At 35.9% G+C, this 19,587-nt stretch overlaps 1 protein-coding gene and 1 long non-coding RNA gene across 2 annotated transcripts in view; one reads left to right on the top strand and one right to left on the bottom strand.

Moving 5' to 3' along the window:
- LOC134804937 (uncharacterized) overlaps window positions 1-19,587 on the bottom strand; it is a 225,283-nt gene that overhangs the window by 57,734 nt on the left and 147,962 nt on the right. The gene's annotated exons all lie outside the window — the stretch shown is intronic.
- Window positions 11,750-19,587, top strand: part of LOC134804818 (uncharacterized) — a 61,816-nt gene continuing 53,978 nt past the window's right edge. Inside the window, exons 1-3 of the mRNA XM_063778077.1 lie at window positions 11,750-11,943; window positions 12,857-12,925; window positions 14,355-14,494. Coding sequence (XP_063634147.1) covers window positions 11,908-11,943; window positions 12,857-12,925; window positions 14,355-14,494 — 245 coding nt within the window. The 5' untranslated portion in view covers window positions 11,750-11,907. The remainder of the gene's footprint in view (window positions 11,944-12,856; window positions 12,926-14,354; window positions 14,495-19,587) is intronic.

Genomic DNA, 19,587 nt, shown 5'->3' with positions numbered 1-19,587 from the left:
TCCAACCAATGGACTATCTCAGTGTGCTCAGTAAGAATCATAAGTATTATTGGAGTTTATTTTTTTTTTAATTTTTAAAACATTTATTTACATACAATATATATACAGTGGTACTACTAAACGAAATTAATAACTAGCTTAAATCTAAAATAGGCCCTTGAGGCATTGTACCAAGGATGCTGGCGGCATTTCCTCGCTGTATCGCAATGCTGATACGTTGTGCGAGGTAGCCGCCAGCTCTTCGGTCACCAGTTACGTCAACCAGACGCTTCGCGATTTCTGCGAACAACTTATGCGCGCTGGGACCCCATGGACCTAGAGTTTCAACACCAAATGGTACAAAATGGTACTCTCTACCGAGGCTCTTATATTTGTTACGTTTTAGAATTTCGGCGCTTTCCGCCGCTCCGCCCGCTTTGGAGTTTATCTGTAAAAATTTAAATTAAGAATTCCGTTCTTCACTGTCGTTGCGTTTTTTTTTTCACAATAGAGCACATAGAGTTAGTAAAGCGTATAGAGATAATAGTCATTTAATATTTATTAACAGCTATGGCCTCATCTATAGATTTTACTGAGAGTATCTGATTCGTCGAAACATTATTCCTTTTCATTAAGTACCATTACATTTACGTATTAAGTGTATACAGTATGTATATTTTTGAACGGATCGGTGAGAGCAGCAACCAGATCCCGTTCTGAATGAATGAATGAATGTTTCTTTATTCAGGCAATAGACCTGTTAGTTCTGTTAGTAGTAGTTCTGTTCTGTTAGTTCTGCTACGAAAAAATAATTTTGGAAGACTTAGATAGTATATGACAGTTAAAATTCACAGTTTTTGGAAACAATGGTAAAGTTGACGAAATATAAAGTGAGCCGATCTTGATCAAACTTGTTTGAGAGATCGGCTAACTTTACATTTCGTCAACCTTACAGCCAGCGACAAAAAGGTCAGTTAAGATTTGGTACTCATGAATCCTAGTTCTACTAAAATATTTTTTCGTTTAAAAACTGATTTACAATAACTCCAAAATTGTGCGGTAAGGTAGGTTTATATTCAAATAATACGCAATTCTTCGTAGCAACTCCGCCAAGTGGACGAAAACGGGACTGGACGGCAAACTGACGCAATTACCCTACTTGTACTAAACCTTAGACATTTATTATTAGTTATTTCTGTGACTTAGATATATGAAACATGAGCAAATAGGGAATATTAGGCAAAGCTCTGCGTAGATGGCACCTTTGTGGCACATACAGTAAACAAACCACATTGACACATGGCCTACCGCGAAACAAGAAAATCGAAATTTCGTTATCTAATCTCTCTACTACTCTTGCATATTCGAGCGATAAAGAGGCAGATAACTAAATTTCGATTTTCGCGTTTACCGGTAGGCCCTTGTTAACAAACCGCCTTGATGCATCAATGTCATATTTTATTGTCTGTGAAAACTTGTCAAAAAACAGTTTAAGGCACAGTCTGTATAAGTTAGTCTATGAATTTACTGAGTCGGTAGTGCTGCACTCTGGCGGCAGAACATTGCAGTAATATCCCCTATTGATTAATACTTTACGTTAATTACATTTTGTGCCAGAAACAAGCCTAAACGTCAAAAACCGAGAAATGCCGAATCACAAACTTAATTGAAATATTATTTCTTTTTGAGTCATGCCTGCCCATGCCCAGTCTACAAGTTTAAAATACAACAATTTTATTGCGACTACCTATATCAAAGATTATCATGAGGTTGTATGTAAGGATGCCTAGTATTTATGACGGATTTCGTTTTTCATGCTCTCTGACGTTACAAGTTGCTTGTCAACTCTGACGTATATTAAATTGTCAACTATTTTGGTGTTTGAAAGAATCAATAATATTGAAAATGTTCAGACAAGTGGAAGAATATACTTCAATATGTTATGGATGCTAGCAAAATGTAAAAACAACAGTTTAGCGGAATGTCAGTTTACGAAATGGTTTGTACAAACTACAGAGAAATTCAGAATAATTTGTTTCTACTAGAAATGTGCCTTCACCAAACGTTTTAGAAAACGGTAGGCCTATATTATATACCTAATCGTTCTTGACTTCGGTTGGCCGAAATGGGACTCTTACGATTTTTCCTCATTTTACCTCCAAGATGAGGTTAATCGTTAGTGCTGGAAAGCTGTAATTTGGTATGGATATATAAATCAATCAACCCGACAAGGTGGTAAATAAAATCTCTAATCTCTAAAAAATATATCTAAGGTAGAAGCTTTATAACTTCTACATTACCTATTCTAGCCCAGAGGCCTTTAATAACAGTCCAAACTCCAAGGTCCCAGAGCTCCCAGACATTACTTATTTCCTCGTGAATAAAATGTATGGGATAAATTAGTATTAGTATCCAAACTTAAAACCGCCTAGGGATGCGTGGAACGGTGCTGAGCATGCAGTCCTACAGGATCCCCTAGCCTGATCCCCCAGGGAACTTACGAGTTCATCAGGATCCCCTAACGTCAGATTCGTAATGTTAAGCCTCATATACACTAAAGTAGTTATTGCCACGTATGACATTGAATTGTATTTTTTCAGAGAGTCATCCCTTGTATTGAAAGAAATAAAAGAAGCACAATGTATATATGTTCATTATTATAACTGTTTATTATTTAATTGAACCACTATTTAATTTTATTTGCTTGTTTACCTAACGATATCTAAAAATAGTCCAACAGTTATTTCATTGTTCAATAATTCCAGCTGTGTTTCCTGGACGAACTTCTCGTTGGCGATTTCATTCGTTCTGCGTGTTTTCTTGGATTGCCGTCGCTTCTGTTCAGCATCTCTTTTTAGTGCATTTAACAATTGGATGATGTCAGGGCGTTGACGGCCAATCATTTTGAAGAAACATGAGTTCCAGCTTTCACTGCAATTGTTAGTGCGATGTCTTTCACTAAACACTGACCACATGTTTTTAACATCGTCATTCTTGAGCCAGAAATTCATATATGTTTTTAATTTTAAATTTTTTGGATAATCGTCACTCATGCTTGAAATATATTTGTTTATATAGTTCCATCCCTCAGTCATATAATTAACAGGCAATAGTGCCATTGCACTACATATTTACATAAGTCAAGCACTCTCCTCGTATATTTGTTTTTTAACAAGTTTAATTGTTTTCCTTTTTACGAATGCTTTTCTTAACTTGGAAATAGCAAATGTTTATATCTGCCTCATAAAAGTTCTCCTTAATAGCCTTAACAACGGCTATCTCCATGTCAATATTAAATTTCTTGAGGTTGAAGCTAGTTACCTGAGATTAAATCATTTTAAAAAATACATCATATGTTTCAGCTGTCTTGTCACTCAGCAGAGCATGTAGTAATGGAACGACATTTGTTGATGTAAGTGAACCCAATATCCCCGTGCATAACATATAATTGCTTAAAAGGTGGCGAGCAAATTTTAAAAGTTCCATCACAAAATACATGATTGATCGTGGATAATTTGGTTTTACTTTCATCCAGACAGAAAATGATGACACGGCGGGATGGTTCTTCCGAACTATGGACATCTAAATAGTCACACATAACGAAATCTAAATGTGTCTTGGGAATTTCAACCTCACATACTTTACTGCAACAAATTTTTTCAACATCTGCGGACTTGTTTTTTATTTTGTATAAAGCGCTGTTATTTTGTATATTTAATGATTTGAGCGAAGGTACCGTGGCTACTATATCTAAACCTCTATTTCTTATCGTGTATTGTCAGGTCGACTTCGTTTTGATCTGCATTCTTTACGCATGGCAATGCGTGCGGCAGTGACTTTACGACGCGTGTACCCTGTTAAAAAATATAATTTTAGTACGACCCCCTTCGTAAAATATATTCGCAGTAGATGCTTGATTGGATGGAATCGGCTTTGGACAGTCATTTTACGGCAGTAAATATACAATCAAACAAAAAATATCGTCGTAAAGAGGGTTTTATTTCTTACCTAAATTGTACTGAATAACAATAATCTCAAAAAACAATTTACATATGCATCACTCAGATACTGTTCAGTGTTTGTGCAAGAAGTCTTCAAATGAATTTATTACAATTGTAATAAGATAACATAATGAAACTCTATTAAGAGCGTGTTTGTCAATAATTTACTTTTTGTTTAAAATGTCTTTTTTGACATTATTATACTGTCATTGTACTTCACGTAGTATTTCTTATTAGTCTGTGTTGTACTCTTAGAAGTATTCCGAGGATGGCCAATTTCCAAAACAATCGTCGATTAGTTAGGACGCCGGAAGATAGAAATGCCTGTGTATTTGGCGGCTGTAATCTATTGCCATTGACAGCAATTCCCGACCAAATCAAAGCGAAATTACTAATAAAATTGGAACTCTACGTTTCGCCAGGAACTCGTGCCTGTTCCTTCCATCTGCGGCCGACCTAAAGCTGGGAGGAAATAATAGAGGCCGAAGACAACCTCACGGACTTTGATAGAACACATTGTGAAGATGTCATTAGATTAATGAAATTAGGCTTTTTAGTACCAATTGTAAACGTCCTGCAGGAATTGTTGTAACCTTTAGTACTTATGTAATAATTATATTGTAACTATTTCAATAAATAGTTTTATTTTGTTTACCTTTGTGAAAAAATATCTCTATGGCATGGCACGCACATCAATATTATCACGTGATCCACGCGTATCACAATAATTAATGATATTATTAAACAGTAATTATTCCAGTATATGTAATATTGCAATTCAGACATTATGACTCGATTTATGATTGTAAGTATAGGTATATACAAACATACCTACATGTTATCCTAGTAAATATGTGCCTACTTGCCAATTTTTGTAATTAAATAAATTTGATTTATTTTTTATATTAGTTTTATTACATTTATTTAAATAATATGTTTATTTTAGGCTGCATATAAAAGAAAGTCAAATTTATTTTCTACAGCTGACATTACGGTGTCCGGGGTAAGGCCCTGGATATAGTAAGGTCGTTCCTAGCCCACCGCGTTCAAGTCACTGATGTCAACGGGGAGAATTCTGTGTGTGGCTCAGTCGGAGATAGGTCTGTCCCCCAGGGCTCAAATGTCGGAAATAGTATATTCGCGTTACTGATGAATGACTTGCCGTTCCCAAGTCCTATTGCAAAATTCATCATGTATGCGGATGACATATGTGCAATAATCCACGGTCGTAGCCAAGAGGAACTGCAGTCGAATGCTAGGGACATAATTCTAAAATTACTGCACTGGTTTCAAGCTAACGGCATGCAGTTAAATATTGAGAAAACTAATCTCCTCCAATTCTCACTCAATAATAGGGTACAGTTACGGCTAGATTTGACCGTTAAGAGCGCTCTTACAAGAAAAGTCGAAATAATGCAAAATTGATGATACTAGTCGACGAAATTCAGGACTTTGCGCTCATTATTAGAAACAATGAGTACTTGTTCCAGTAAAAGCGTCTTCTTATCTTTATAAATATCGTTGTAAATATTAGAAAAAGGACTTATTCAATTAGTAATGATTTTTTTTCTGATGGTCGTTTCCGAAAAACCCCGTGAAGCACTGAATGGCGAGCTCTTATTTGGAAATGTTGAGAATTTTACTCTGCTAAACCTGGCTATTTTGTATTACTAATACCCTGTACTTTAGGCATATCAAACTATATTTTTCCTACATACCTTTGAGAAAGAGAAAATCAAAGTAAAACGAACTCGATTTTCTCTTCGAAACAAGTGTCAATTCCTACGAAAATCTACTTAATATCGAAGTCATTTTCATACTCAAGCAATCTGCAACGTTTGCTTATACTGTTGGTATACATTAGTGTTTATGAAATTCCACTATAATTTTTTGGCAATTTTTTGAAAACTACTCTATATTACCGATGACGCGCGCTGCGCCAGCTCAGTGCCGCGGCAGAGCTTGTAGAGGCAGGACGTGTGTCGGTCGGCTCCGCACATTTTCAACGGCGACGACGAGCTTTTTTATCATTGTGTGCGGCGGGCGCCGTGTAAAACGCTATACTGTGTGCGTGTAAACCGCAACGAGAGACTTTGATCCTAGCACTGTTTTTATAGTATTATAATTTATAATGGTACAGTTTAATAAACTACCGGACAGGATTAAAAATATTTGAAACGACCTGACATTCTATATGTATTTATTTGACTCAAGATAGTACTCAGGGTCTGATGATGGAGCCGGAAGGTGGTCACCTGTACCAATCAACCATGCAACTAAACCACTTCGTGTTTAGGCTCGTTTTATTCATCTCAACAAGATCTTTGATACAAGATAGTACTCAGGGTCTGATGATGGAGCCGGCAGGTGGTCACCGGTACCAATCAACCATGCCACTAAACCACTTCGTGTTTAGGCTCGTTTTATTCGTTTCTATAAGATCTTTGACACAAGATAGTACTCAGGGTCTGATGATGGAGCCGGAAGGTGGTCACCGGTACCAATCAACCATGCAACTAAACCACTTCGTGTTTGGGCTCGTTTGATTCGGCTCAACAAGATCTTTGACTTAAGATAGTACTCAGGGTCTGATGTTGGAGCCGGAAGGTGGTCACCGGTACCAATCAACCATGCAACTAAACCACTTCGTGTTTAGGCTCGTTTTATTCATCTCAACAAGATCTTTGACACAAGATAGTACTCAGGGTCTGATGATGGAGCCGGAAGGTGGTCACCGGTACCAATCAACCATGCAACTAAACCACTTCGTGTTTGGGCTCGTTTGATTCGGCTCAACAAGATCTTTGACTTAAGATAGTACTCAGGGTCTGATGTTGGAGCCGGAAGGTGGTCACCGGTACCAATCAACCATGCAACTAAACCACTTCGTGTTTAGGCTCGTTTGATTCGTCTCAACAAGACCTTGGACACAAGATAGTACTCAGGATCTGATGATGGAGCTGGAAGGTGGTGACCGGTACCAATCAACCATGCAACTAAACCACTTCGTGTTTGGCTTCGTTCGATTCGTCGCAACAAGATCTTTGACACAAGTTAGTACTCAGGGTCTGATGATGGAGCTGGACTGTGGCCACGGGTACCAGTCTACCATGTAACTGAACCACTTCGTGTTTGGGCTCGTTTGATTTGTCGCAACAAGATCTTTGACACAAGGTAGTACTGAGGGTCTGATGATGGATCCGGAAGGTGGTCACCGGTACCAATCAACCATGCAACTAAACCACTTCGTGTTTGGCTTCGTTCGATTCGTCGCAACAAGATCTTTGACACAAGTTAGTACTCAGGGTCTGATGATGGAGCTGGACTGTGGCCACGGGTACCAGTCTACCATGTAACTGAACCACTTCGTGTTTGGGCTCGTTTGATTCGTCGCAATAAGATGTTTGACACAAGATACTACTCAGGGTCTGATGATGATAGACAGGTACCCGTCGCCACCTTCGCGCTCCATCATCAGACCCTGAGTACTACCTTGTGTCAAAGATCTTGTTGAGATGAATAAAACGTGCCTAAACACGAAGTGGTTTAGTTGCATGGTTGATTGGTACCGGTGACCACCTTCCGGCTCCAACATCAGACCCTGAGTACTATCTTGTGTCAAAGATCTTGTTGAAACGAATAAAACGAGCCTAAACACGAAGTGGTTTAGTTGCATGGTTGATTGGTACCGGTGACCACCTTCCAGCTCCATCATCAGACTCTGAGTATCACCTAGTGTCAAAGATCTTGTTGAGACGAATCAAACGATCCTAAACACGATGTGGTTTAGTTGCATGGTTGATTGGTAATGGTACCTTCCAGCTCCATCATCAGACCCTGAGTACTGTCTTGTGTGAAAGATCTTGTTGAGACGAATCAAACGAGCCCAAACACGAAGTTGTTTAGTTACATGATAGACTGGTACCCGTGGCCACCTTCCAGCTCCATCATCAGACCCTGTGTATCTTCAGTGTCAAAGATCTTGTTGAGACGAATCAAACGAGCCTAATCATGTTACTACATGGTTGATTGGTATCCGTGACCACCTTAATCATCATCAAATCCTCAGTACCAGTTCGTTTTTAAACCCTCGTTGATACAAACTTTACAACCTATAGGTACCAAATGCAATGACGAAACATGTAAATAAGCGAGTAGGTACCTATAATTTCTTTCGAGTAAAAAACTTTCATAAGTACGAGTATGGGGCTATTCATAAATTACGTCGTTTCAAATGGGCGGAGTGGGGGGGGGGGGGGGGGGGGTTGGTCTGGACATCGGATGATGGTAACATGACGTAGGAGGAAACAGATTCATCCGAAGCTTGATTTTTGGATGATTTGAGGGGTGGGGGGGGGTCAAAAATCGTCAAAAATAGATGACGTAATTTATGAACAGCCCCTATGTACATTTGCACTGCATTTAGTATTTTCGTACTTACCAAATAACAGTTTTAGAACTTTAAAAGTTAAGTACAGTTAGTGTTGTTATGGTTGATTTCAATATGCTTCGCGAAGGATCAAGAATGTTTAATCCATCATTGTAGTGCGAGTGTGGTAGAAGGGATCGGCATACTGAGCTCGCACGGCCTGCCGCAGCGCGTAAAATACCTAAACTCGCTCAACGCCGAAATGTAATAGCGCTCTTAACGGGGTGCAAATAGAACCCGTAGACTATGCTCGTTATGTTGGTTTTTGTTTCGATAGCGGTTTGCAATGGAGCCAACAGATAGACGCGATCTGTAAAAAATTGAATTCTGCCTTCTACGCTATCGGACGTCTAAAGCATACGTTATCGGAACAAGGCCTGCTGACAGCATATTATGCATATTTCCATGCACACCTAACGAGAGGAATTGACCTTTGGGGCCTGGCGGCTGATAGAGACCGACCATTCATCCTACAAAAAAAGGTAATTAGACTGATATCACGAGTCCCTCAGGACGAACCTGCACGGCAGCTATTTGTTAACCTTAAGGTAATGACTGTACCTTCGCTCTTTATATTTGAGATAGGCAAATATGTGAGAAATAACCCTGATGAGTTTCCTATAAGCAAGACCTACTCTGCGAGAAGAAAACCTGCACTGTCGGTACCCACGCATAGACTCCAGAAGTCAGGGAAGTCCTTAAAGGTAGTAGGTGCCAAAATATATAATAAATTACCTGAGGTAATAAAAGAATTGAGTACTGAACGACGCTTCACACGTGAACTCAAAACGTTTTGCACAACAAAAGCATACTACTCGGTGAAAGAATTTTTGGATGAATGACTAAATATGTCGAAAGTCAAACCATGAATGAATATGTATAGGTATAATTATAACTTTCATGACATGTCATCTTTATTCAATGAAATTGTGTTCAAATTATGTTTAGTATAATTCATTAATCATTATATTTAATCTAACTTGCATTAAAGCGTAATTGACTTGTATATAAATGTAACATTCATTTAATATTATAATAATATGTTTGTTCCCCTAGTTGTAAATGATGAATATGACGATGTACAATTAATACAAATAAAATATATTCTATTCTATTCTATTCATATTTTTCTAAACTGGCAAGTTAGTCGTTAAACTTTAGACCGATTTTCAAAATTATTTTTCTATTCAAAGGTTATTAAGTATAAAGCTCTTGACTTCCTAGGATAGCGGTGCCGTCTCCATACTTCGGCTATGACTCTATTGAGGCGGAGCAGAGCAGAGATGTGCGGAATCGACCAATCATATTATTGAAATCCACAGCTAGCCTCCGCTTGACAGTTTTCAAGTAATATGATTGGTCGATTCCGCACATCTCCGCTCCGCTCCGCCTTAACGGAGTCGCAGCCTTAGTACTTACTTCGTACTAGTACGAAGTATGGAGACGGCTGCTAGATGACGGCACCGCTATCCTAGGAAACTAGAGCTTAAGTTAAAATATTTAGCTAAATGATACGAAAAAATTGATATACATACTTGTCCCATATAGTAGAACATACATAAACTCTTACTTACATCGACAGTCAAATGGCCGCTGCACTTAAATTTTTTCCAGTTACTGCACCGTAACAAATCGTTTCCGTTCTTATATGCTTTTTTTTGTGATACCTTCGTCCGACAAATAGTATCACTTTTCCGTGATTTTCTATCACATTTATCATATTAACTTCTTCCGACATTATGCACAGAAAGACACAATCATAGATTTAGGTATATTATCTCATTTGCCACTAAAATATGCCATGCATATATATACATTTGATTTACAACATTGTCTATCTCTAGCCAGTCGTGTTAGCTAGATTAATAAAGGTTATCTGCGACGAGTAATAATAGGCAAACAAACCAGTGTTTTACATGTGAATGTCAGAAGTGAAACTTTAACTGCTGCAGTGTATAAACAACTTTAGGTAAGTTTACCTTCAGGGGATCTTGATGAACTCGGAAGTTCATCAGGATCCCCTGGGGGATCAGGCTAGGGGATCCTGGTGGACTGCATGCTCTGAACACCGTAGTCTTGACTTCGTGCTTGGCCAATTATATTTAGCAGAAATAAAGTAAACAATCTTGATGTGTCTTTTAATAGAAAAACACGTTTTAATAATAAGTCACGGTAAATATGTAACAATTTTTGTCTGTAGTTTCGATTTTTGGATAAAGTTCAAAATAGCGAATATTGGCTATGGCACTTAAATAATATTGTGAGTTCGCTGTGAAAATGATTCAACAAAGATTTTTTTTTATTTTTACGTTTTTTAAGCTTAACTAGGTACTACCTATAGTAGTTAAGCTCTCTTGCAATAATCCATCCATACTATAGTATAAATACGAATATGTGTCTGTCTGTCTGTTACCTCTTCACGTTTAAACTGCTGAACTGATTTAGTTGAAATTTGGTGTAAAGGAGTCCCGGGAGAGGACATAAGATAATTTTATCCATGAAATCATCCTTTAACAAGGTGAAGAGCGGGGTGGAAGCGACAGCGGGATGCAAGGCCTGATAATTGATGTAAGGATGTGCTCAAAGTGAATGATTGATTGCCTTTACACTTTATCTAGGCGCTATAGTTGCCTCTCAAATAAGGAAGTGTGTTAAATACAGTGGTATGGGAAATCAATAAAAAATAGATTGGTTAAAAATAATCTACCCAAATTACTAATTCCACCCAGAGGAAGCCGCGGGTAAAAGCTTTAGCATTAAGATAAAGTAAATTTTTTATTATATCATTCATAAGTATATAGGTATGTAACTGTAAGTTCGAAATCTTACTAAGTTTAAAACGTAGGTACATTTACTATGGTAGTTTTCATAAAAATAAGTAGGTCAAGAACTCAAGAAAAACGTTAAAGGGTCCCAAGAATGCTTGAAAGCGGCCTTCAATTGCTCAGTTGCGACTTGCCTACTTAAACGATGTAGATAAGGCATGAACTGGTGCACAAGCTTATTCCAAGAAGTTAACTTACGAACTAAAAAGATACGTAGGCTATAATATTAAATATAAGATTTATCTAACTACACAGCAGTGAAATTACGAGTTAAGTAGATATCTATTACTAGTAATAGCATCTAATCAAGTCCGCAACAAAGTTCTACAAGTAACAAAGGGGAATATTCCGGTCCCATACATGTTAGCCCTAAGACTCAACAGACATGGAGTATATGGATTCATGGATTGTTATAAAACGAACAACTAAAGTTTCCTCTACGTTTTTCTATTTTAATAAATAGGTAATTGAAATTACCCAAGCGAATAGAATTGTTTACCGTTTGAATCTTTTCATAGATTAATTTCATGCTCTGCACATAATTCTATATCGAAGTATTGCCAATGCATACATTTGAATAAGTATCACTAGCGGTGGATAGCATAGATGGACATGTATCTAATCTCTTAAAAGCAGTTTATTTAGTTTTAACTTGCGAATATAAATTATAGTAATGACGTGCAAAATACTTATTTATTTGGCAATCGCGGTAAGTAATAATAATTATGGCACTATTTACACCGTGCGTTTATCTAAATCTCTGTTATGATAGCATTTAAGGTAAATTCATCTAAGATAATTTACTTACATCGTTAATTATTACGTTCAAAAGTAATAGCTCCATTGACGGTTGTCGATAAGAGCTATTTCAATATAACACGTTAGAAACATTACTATTTATGTAAATTGCTTGATTACATACATGTATGTAATCAAGCAATTATAATCAATCAATCTTTTACATACATATAGACAGAGACATACATATAGACGTAGCCTGTTTTAACGCTACGCTGCCGATGCCAGTAAATCAATATTGTTTTCTTATGAGTAAATAGTAGGTAAGTAATAACCGTGCCAGTTAAAATTATTTCATTACACTTACTACTTCTATTTATAAAGTGCCCAATGAAAAATCATTCTTACTTCTAAACTACTTTGTGAAATAAAAATTTGCTGTAATTTCATCGGGTGATTCATGAATGATTCACCAGAAAAAAAAGTAACGTTTCCTGAAATATTGCGATTTACAACGCCTGCGTTGTAAAGTACTTAAACTATAGGTAACTACATGTATACGAAGTTCTCATGCATCCCACATACATAATTTTTAACTATCGTATTTTCTCGGAAACGTTCGTATTTGTCATGCTACTTCAGTCAACCTCAGTACTTTTTGTACCAAGATTGACTGAAATAGCAAGACACGTTCGTACGTTTACGTGGAAGGAAAATTATTGTGCACTACATCTATACATCTCATCTACATAATGAACACAATGATGTTATGTTTAACTATGCTGATGCATAATCAGCATAGTTAAACATAGTGTAACGTAATGTATTGTGAATTCGACAGCTTTACGGCAGCTTTAAACTAAAAATATTAAACATTATTTCAGAGTTATAGCGCTGTATGTGCTGCAACAATACGACCAATCGACCAAAACAAATTACATGCTCCTAAAGAGGTATGATTGGAAACATCTATTTACCTAAAACTGCAATATGAGATCTGTTCTAGATATTGGATATTGTTTTCTAGTACCCACATACACTCTTACAACATATTTCTAATGAATAGTGCATCTTGCATAACTGTAAATACTCAGGCTACCAATACAAACTAAGTTACTTAATTCAATCGCAGGTTCGGTCTACCCTCAATATTTAGGACAATAAATAATCGTAGTTAATTTTGGAAAGAATAGTACATTGTAGGAGAGGACGGAAAACCGCTTAAAGATGGACGAGTGAGTTTGAGGGCCGACACGTTAGTGGAGGCCCTCAAATAATACGAGTCCATCTTTAGCGTTTCCGGCCGAGGCATTACATAGTGCTTTTCACTCGGAGTAATTAACAATGGAGCCGCCATTAACAGGCGTTCCCCTCTGTCGAAAATAGGCGGCCAATGGTCAACCGCATGTCAACCATATGTATGGACTGACGTTTATCTGACATGACGTACCTATACATTTGATGTGCCCCTCCCCCGCAAAAAACGGCAGACTATTTTGTACCGAAAATTTAAGACATGGCGTCTCCGTTGGTTATATCCTTTAAGGCTTTTCACGACTACTGCGATGAAATAAGAAAACATTTGCATAACTATAAGTACTAGCCTGCGATTTCTCTGGTAGCAAATTACTAGCCAATGCTGTCTCTTGAATTTCGGTAGGCGTCAGCGTAAGAATATCATTTTCTTCACTAGAACTCATTTATATAGCGAGCGTTTTTGTTTCTTGTATTTTTTAGTCAAACACAATTTACACTATCCAATTCAGAGAGTATTTTCCGATCCCGCCTTTTTTACTTTTTTATCACTTTTGAGAGGTGTTTTTCTGTTGTTAAAAAAGTGAAGCTCTTTTGCTAAAAAACCACCAACAGCTACAAAAGTAAAAAACGCCTTAAGCGTGAATCGAATGATCTGACTGAATGAATGAATGGTTTTGACATTTCTTTTTTTTTTAACATGAAATTGGTCCTATAAATAACGTAATTTTATATTTGAAGGTAAAAGTTGCGCCAAAAAAGAACTTTTATTGATTTTTAAGTTTTAAATGATACTCATTGCTATAGCGTACCGTCACCAATGACAGATGATGATAACAATGAAACATTGTAGTAGTGGTGGTTCAGGTGCTACAGCTATTGCCTACTTTCCAGCTTGGTTTTAGACCATCTATTGCCACATTTCCGAACAGTGGCGTGAAAAAGCAAATTCATAGCTATGAGTTGTTTTTAGAGGCCTGTAAAGACAGCAAATGATAACCCAACCTATGTATATACTTACCCGCAAAATTAGAAAGCCGATAGATATAAAAAAACTATAGGATTTTTCGCTATTATTTTTAAGATTCTAATGTAAATGAGTAAATATAATTAAATAATATCTAACAGTGGAAACTTCGTGAAGGCCACAAGTACTGGCGTACGTCAAAAAATCAAAAGCGAGCCGATATCAACCTGATGGCTCGCCAACTGCATCCCAAGGTTATGAGAATTATCACTGCTCTCAAGAAACTAGAAGATGGAGGAAGGTATTTTATGAGTGCAATAACGTAATAATTACTTTTATAGACACGATTGGGTTGTTAATCATTAACATTTACTTATAAACTGAAACAAATGTCATATATGTACTAAGAAAAAGTGACCAAGGCCTGAGTGCCCCAGGCTGGAATCGAACCAGCTTCCTGTGCTATCGCGGCAGGTGCCTGAAAAATATTTAATTCATAAAATAAGAAATACTAATATTTATAACTAATATATTTTATTTAATATGTTCAATTACTTTTAATAGTAAGTAACATTTTACTTTAACAAAAAATAAGTAGGTACATACCCAAGTAACATTTTAGTCCTATAATTTTAGTTTTTATCGCTAAAAGCTTGTATAGACGTCGTATTAAGGTTTCAGAGGTGACCACCTGTCGTATAAAAGCGCTTGGCAAGACCTTTTTGCTCTATAGGCTTATACAGCTAATATATTCTATAAGCAATTGATGTAAAGGTTTATTTCATCATTTTATACAGCCGTTATAGGCGTGTACTATAACAGGTTCAAATATAACCACTATAGAGCAATATTACTGTATAATAGTATTTGGAATCACTTTTATGCAACTAATTTGCGCTATTAAGGTTCCCTGCCAAGCCGCTATAGTTTTGTGTTTTAACAGTGACAGAAACCCAACTATACAACGATTTTAGGATATAGTGGCTTTAGAGATCACTGCTATAGTTCATAGTACTTTAGTAGTTTGCGCTATTAAGGTTCCCTGCTAGCCGCTATAGTTTTGTGTTCTAATAGTGACAAAAACCCAGCTATACAACGATTTCAGGATATAGTGGCTTTAGAGATCACTGCTATAGTACATAATACTTTAGTAGTCATATGAACACTATTATAGAACTGTTTTGCTCTATAGTAGCGTTTTTGGGACATATTTATAGCGTTAAAAAGCGCTTTAGTAGTTTGTAAATCCCTATTATATCTCATCGCTGTAAACGTCACAATGACTCTTTTATATCACAAAACTGTTGTATAGTGGTTTTGTTTTTTCTTTTAAAAGACAACAGCGTTATAGTTGAGTTTTATGTCTTTTATAAACCGAGTTAGATACATAAAGGTAGAAAACGACTACTTGTAAATGATAAATTTGATCTGTAATGGCTACTTATATCTTGCTTATATAAGTTCAGGCCTAAGCCACATAATGTGGTTCCGTACAAAATATTTTTATATTTTAATGAATTGATAAAAAAGACCCCAGTAATATTAGTGACTGTAGGTGATATTTATCATCAATGATTTAATACAAGCATAAAATCGTGACGGTTTAGATATTTATCGACATCCATTATTAGCACATTTTTTTTACCAATCACACTGAAAAAGGAAACAACAGTAATGACTACATCTAAATTAAAAAAAAATCCTATATCTTTCTAAAGAGTTTGTAGGTGTAACTGGGTCACAGCAAAATTCTTTTGGAACCCTAATTTTAATCATGATGGCGGTGAATATTTCGTCGTAAGTTCTATAGTTAGCCTATAAAAGCGTCGGATTTACTTCTTGGCTGTATAGTAGTAACTATGGTGAATATCATAATATTTTATTAAATTATTTTATTAAAAACATAAATAAATCGAGGGGGCATTTAAAATTCCTCATTAAACTAATACTATTCTAACGGTAAAACTTCCGTCCCATATACTTTTTGCACTAAGGACCGAATTATTCGACATCTAAATGGCGCATATTAATATAAAGTCTTTACTTTTCACCATTTTACTTAGTACCGTTTTTGTGAAGTAAACACACAACAAAACCACTCACAACAGTTGATGGAAAACTTGATAGCAAATTTCGTAGTAAAGGAACTATGAATTCTATAGGTAAACCAGAACTTTGGGAGTATTGTCAAGAGGGCGCTCGTTTTGAATTTTATATAGCAACAATTTGTATAGTGGGGACAATGGAAATTGGCAGATGATTTTTGTTTTATTCCGACAACTTTAATAAGTGCGAAGTTTGATGTTTGGATATTTCTTCGGGTTTTACGCTATAAAATTCGTGAATTTTACGACGTATGACACATAAATCAAAATCATCCAAATCTATTTTCTTTTTTTGTTTTCTTTTTTTTTAGGTTTGGTCGTTTAATTCCGCCCTTACGCCCTTCGCTAGCAATCCGTGATACCGATGCATGCGATACACCTAATACACAAATCAAATTATTACAAGACATCAACCAAATCGTAACGACCTGACTATAGTGACATTTGTCCATAAGTTTGAAACTTACCCGTCAATTCAGGTGGTAATTTCGTTATGTTTTCTAATGGAAGAAATTTCTCTCCCGCACGTTATTTTTCCAATAAATAACTATATACACTATTTACAACTTTTTCTCTGTAATATCTAAAACTTTCGGCATGATTATTGCAGTCTAATAATAATTCACACGAAACTAGACAAAGCAATGTTTACATTGTCAATATTGACAACTATCATAGAGGGTAGATGTTGTCTATTATTAAAATTGTTGCCATTGCTAGAAATTAGTACCATCAAATTTCCGTAACATGGCGCACCCTCAATAGATCCTGGTTCACCTATACAATAGTATAAAAAAAACACTATAATACAATTTCAAATACTACTATAGTATAAAACAAGCACTACAAAGGAATCTCAAATGCCACTATAGTATAAATTAACACTATAATGGCGTTACTGACAATAAATTAGCACAACAGTGATCATCACATCACTTTTATAGACCTAAAACGTCACGACTGACACTGCTACCAGAGATGGGCATTAATCGATTAATTTTTTAGTTAACTAATCAATCGATTAAAAATATCAATCGTCATTTTTTAATCGCAATTAATTTAGTTGCGATTAAATTAGTTGTGAGAATGTACAACTAACAACTAAATTAGTTTAATTTCAATCGACTAAATTTCACGGTTAAATCTATATTAAAACAATGTCATCGCTGGTTTTTGCATTTTTTATTTAACTTGCAATATGTAACTAAAAGTTGGTATGTATGTACATTGGAGGTACTCGTATGTTGTACCTTTGGGTAGAATCTTGCAGCTTTTTTCGAAGCGGATACCTTCAACCGATTGAGCTAAAATTATGTATACACGTTTAATTTGAAATGCTTGAATGACAATGTAATATTATGGGCAATTTTAAGTATTATTTTTACAATTGACATTGATTAACAACAAAATACAAAGTTTTATTTATAAAATTGTGTTTTAAGTGTCAATGCATAAAGTACCCAATTTTTATTTACCCTTAGATAAGAGACATTTTACACTTCATAAAAATGGTCAAAATATAGCAAGTAACACATGTACTATTTCATTTTTATACATGCGTTAAGATGTCCTAATCTGCTGGCTGTCAACATAGCCATACCGAGGTTTTCCATTTAATTTGCTTCTAACATTAGTCGCGGAAAAAATAGTCTAACTAATTAGTCGATTACAAAAATTAGTTGTCCGTAATCAATCGGCAACTAATTTTGTTGCAACTAAATTAGTTGCAACTAAATTAGTTGCACTCTATACAACTACGATTGATCAGTCGTCGTTTTCAATCGTCAGTCGCAATTAATTATTTTAGTCTTAATCGTTAATCGTTAGTCGATTACATTTTGCCCATCTCTGACTGCTACAGGTCTACTATATCACTGAATGGCACATAAGATGCGCCATTTCGGCTTTATACAATCTTCTTTGGTCTTTTATAGGACCTTAGGTGGTATTTGGGAAACGTTCTATCGACTACTATAGAACCACAAATTGTTACTTGGGTATGTATAATGTTTTTTTAACACACACGTGTAGCTTGTGAGTTTGCCCATTTTATTTGCTGGGGAATGTTTTTTTGTTATTATTATTATATACAGTCAAATCAGTGACCATGAGAGATGATGGTTTAAGCCTTGTTTTATTAAATGTTTAATTATCGCGGAAATCGAAGAATAAAATCAATTGTATAATCAAAGCAGTATGAATTAAAACCTACTGCATAAATAACTACTTATCTAATGTAAAAGTAAGAAACAGATCTCATTGTATTTACATTACAATACCACAACCGGTTATGTAGCATAATTTCTAAAATCAAATTTCCTAAAGACAGAACATTGAAAATCAAAACTGCCGTGTCACGCGCATCTCATGTAACTTTAAAAGTAGAGTTTCGAAATAATTACGTTTAAAGTTTTAAAGATTCAAATGCTGTTATCGTTGACGGTTCAACGTAATTTTTTTATTTTTTCTAATCTACATGTAGGAAATAAGGTCACAGAATAGGCCCTTTAATTTTTTTTCGTATAATTGAATAGTTTTCATTATATTCGAATTAAATGGTTCCGCATGATCAACTCTTCGATACTATAGTGGTCACACGAAGTCATGTAAGTCAAGTTACATATACGCGTGATCAAACGTGACACGTATTACTTGACCAATATTGTTGTCGTATAAAGCAAGCGCTCGGCCAGTCATGCCTAACTCCGGCAACTTAAGAAACGATGGTGATATTTTGCTTGTGTCAGTCATGCAACTCAAGTTAACTGAGTTGTGCCTGACGCCATCGGCAAAAAAATGAAGTTACATGAGTTAGCCATAATATGCTTTTCTCAGTAAATAATGAAGATTTACAAAATTTTCTTTTTGAAGATATATCTTTAATGGTTATTAAGACGATTTAGACTGGTTATCCGTAACTCATGTAACTCGAGCTAATGGAGTTAGGCGTGACACGGCAGAAAATGTCTAATGTACGAAGTTCCTAAAAATGCATGTACTAATACACTTTTAATCGAACGATCTCATTTTCGAAAATCTATATTCCTATGTACAAAATTCCTAATGACAATGTTTGACAGTCAATATGTCTAGTCCTCAAAATAGCTACAATCAAAAAGCCTAATGACAATACTTTGAAAGTCAATATGTCTAGTCCTCAAAATAGCTACGTATAAAAAGCCTAATGACAGTACTTTGAAGCTCAATATTTCCGAGAACATTTCCTTCTCACCATGAGTCGACGGAGCCCTGCTGCGCGGGGCTCCTATTTCTGGGCGGTTTGCCCTTC

Source organism: Cydia splendana, chromosome Z (genome assembly GCF_910591565.1).
Source record: "Cydia splendana chromosome Z, ilCydSple1.2, whole genome shotgun sequence".
In the NCBI taxonomy this organism is placed as follows: Eukaryota; Metazoa; Arthropoda; class Insecta; order Lepidoptera; family Tortricidae; genus Cydia; species Cydia splendana.
This window is presented reverse-complemented; position numbering and strand designations above follow the sequence as displayed.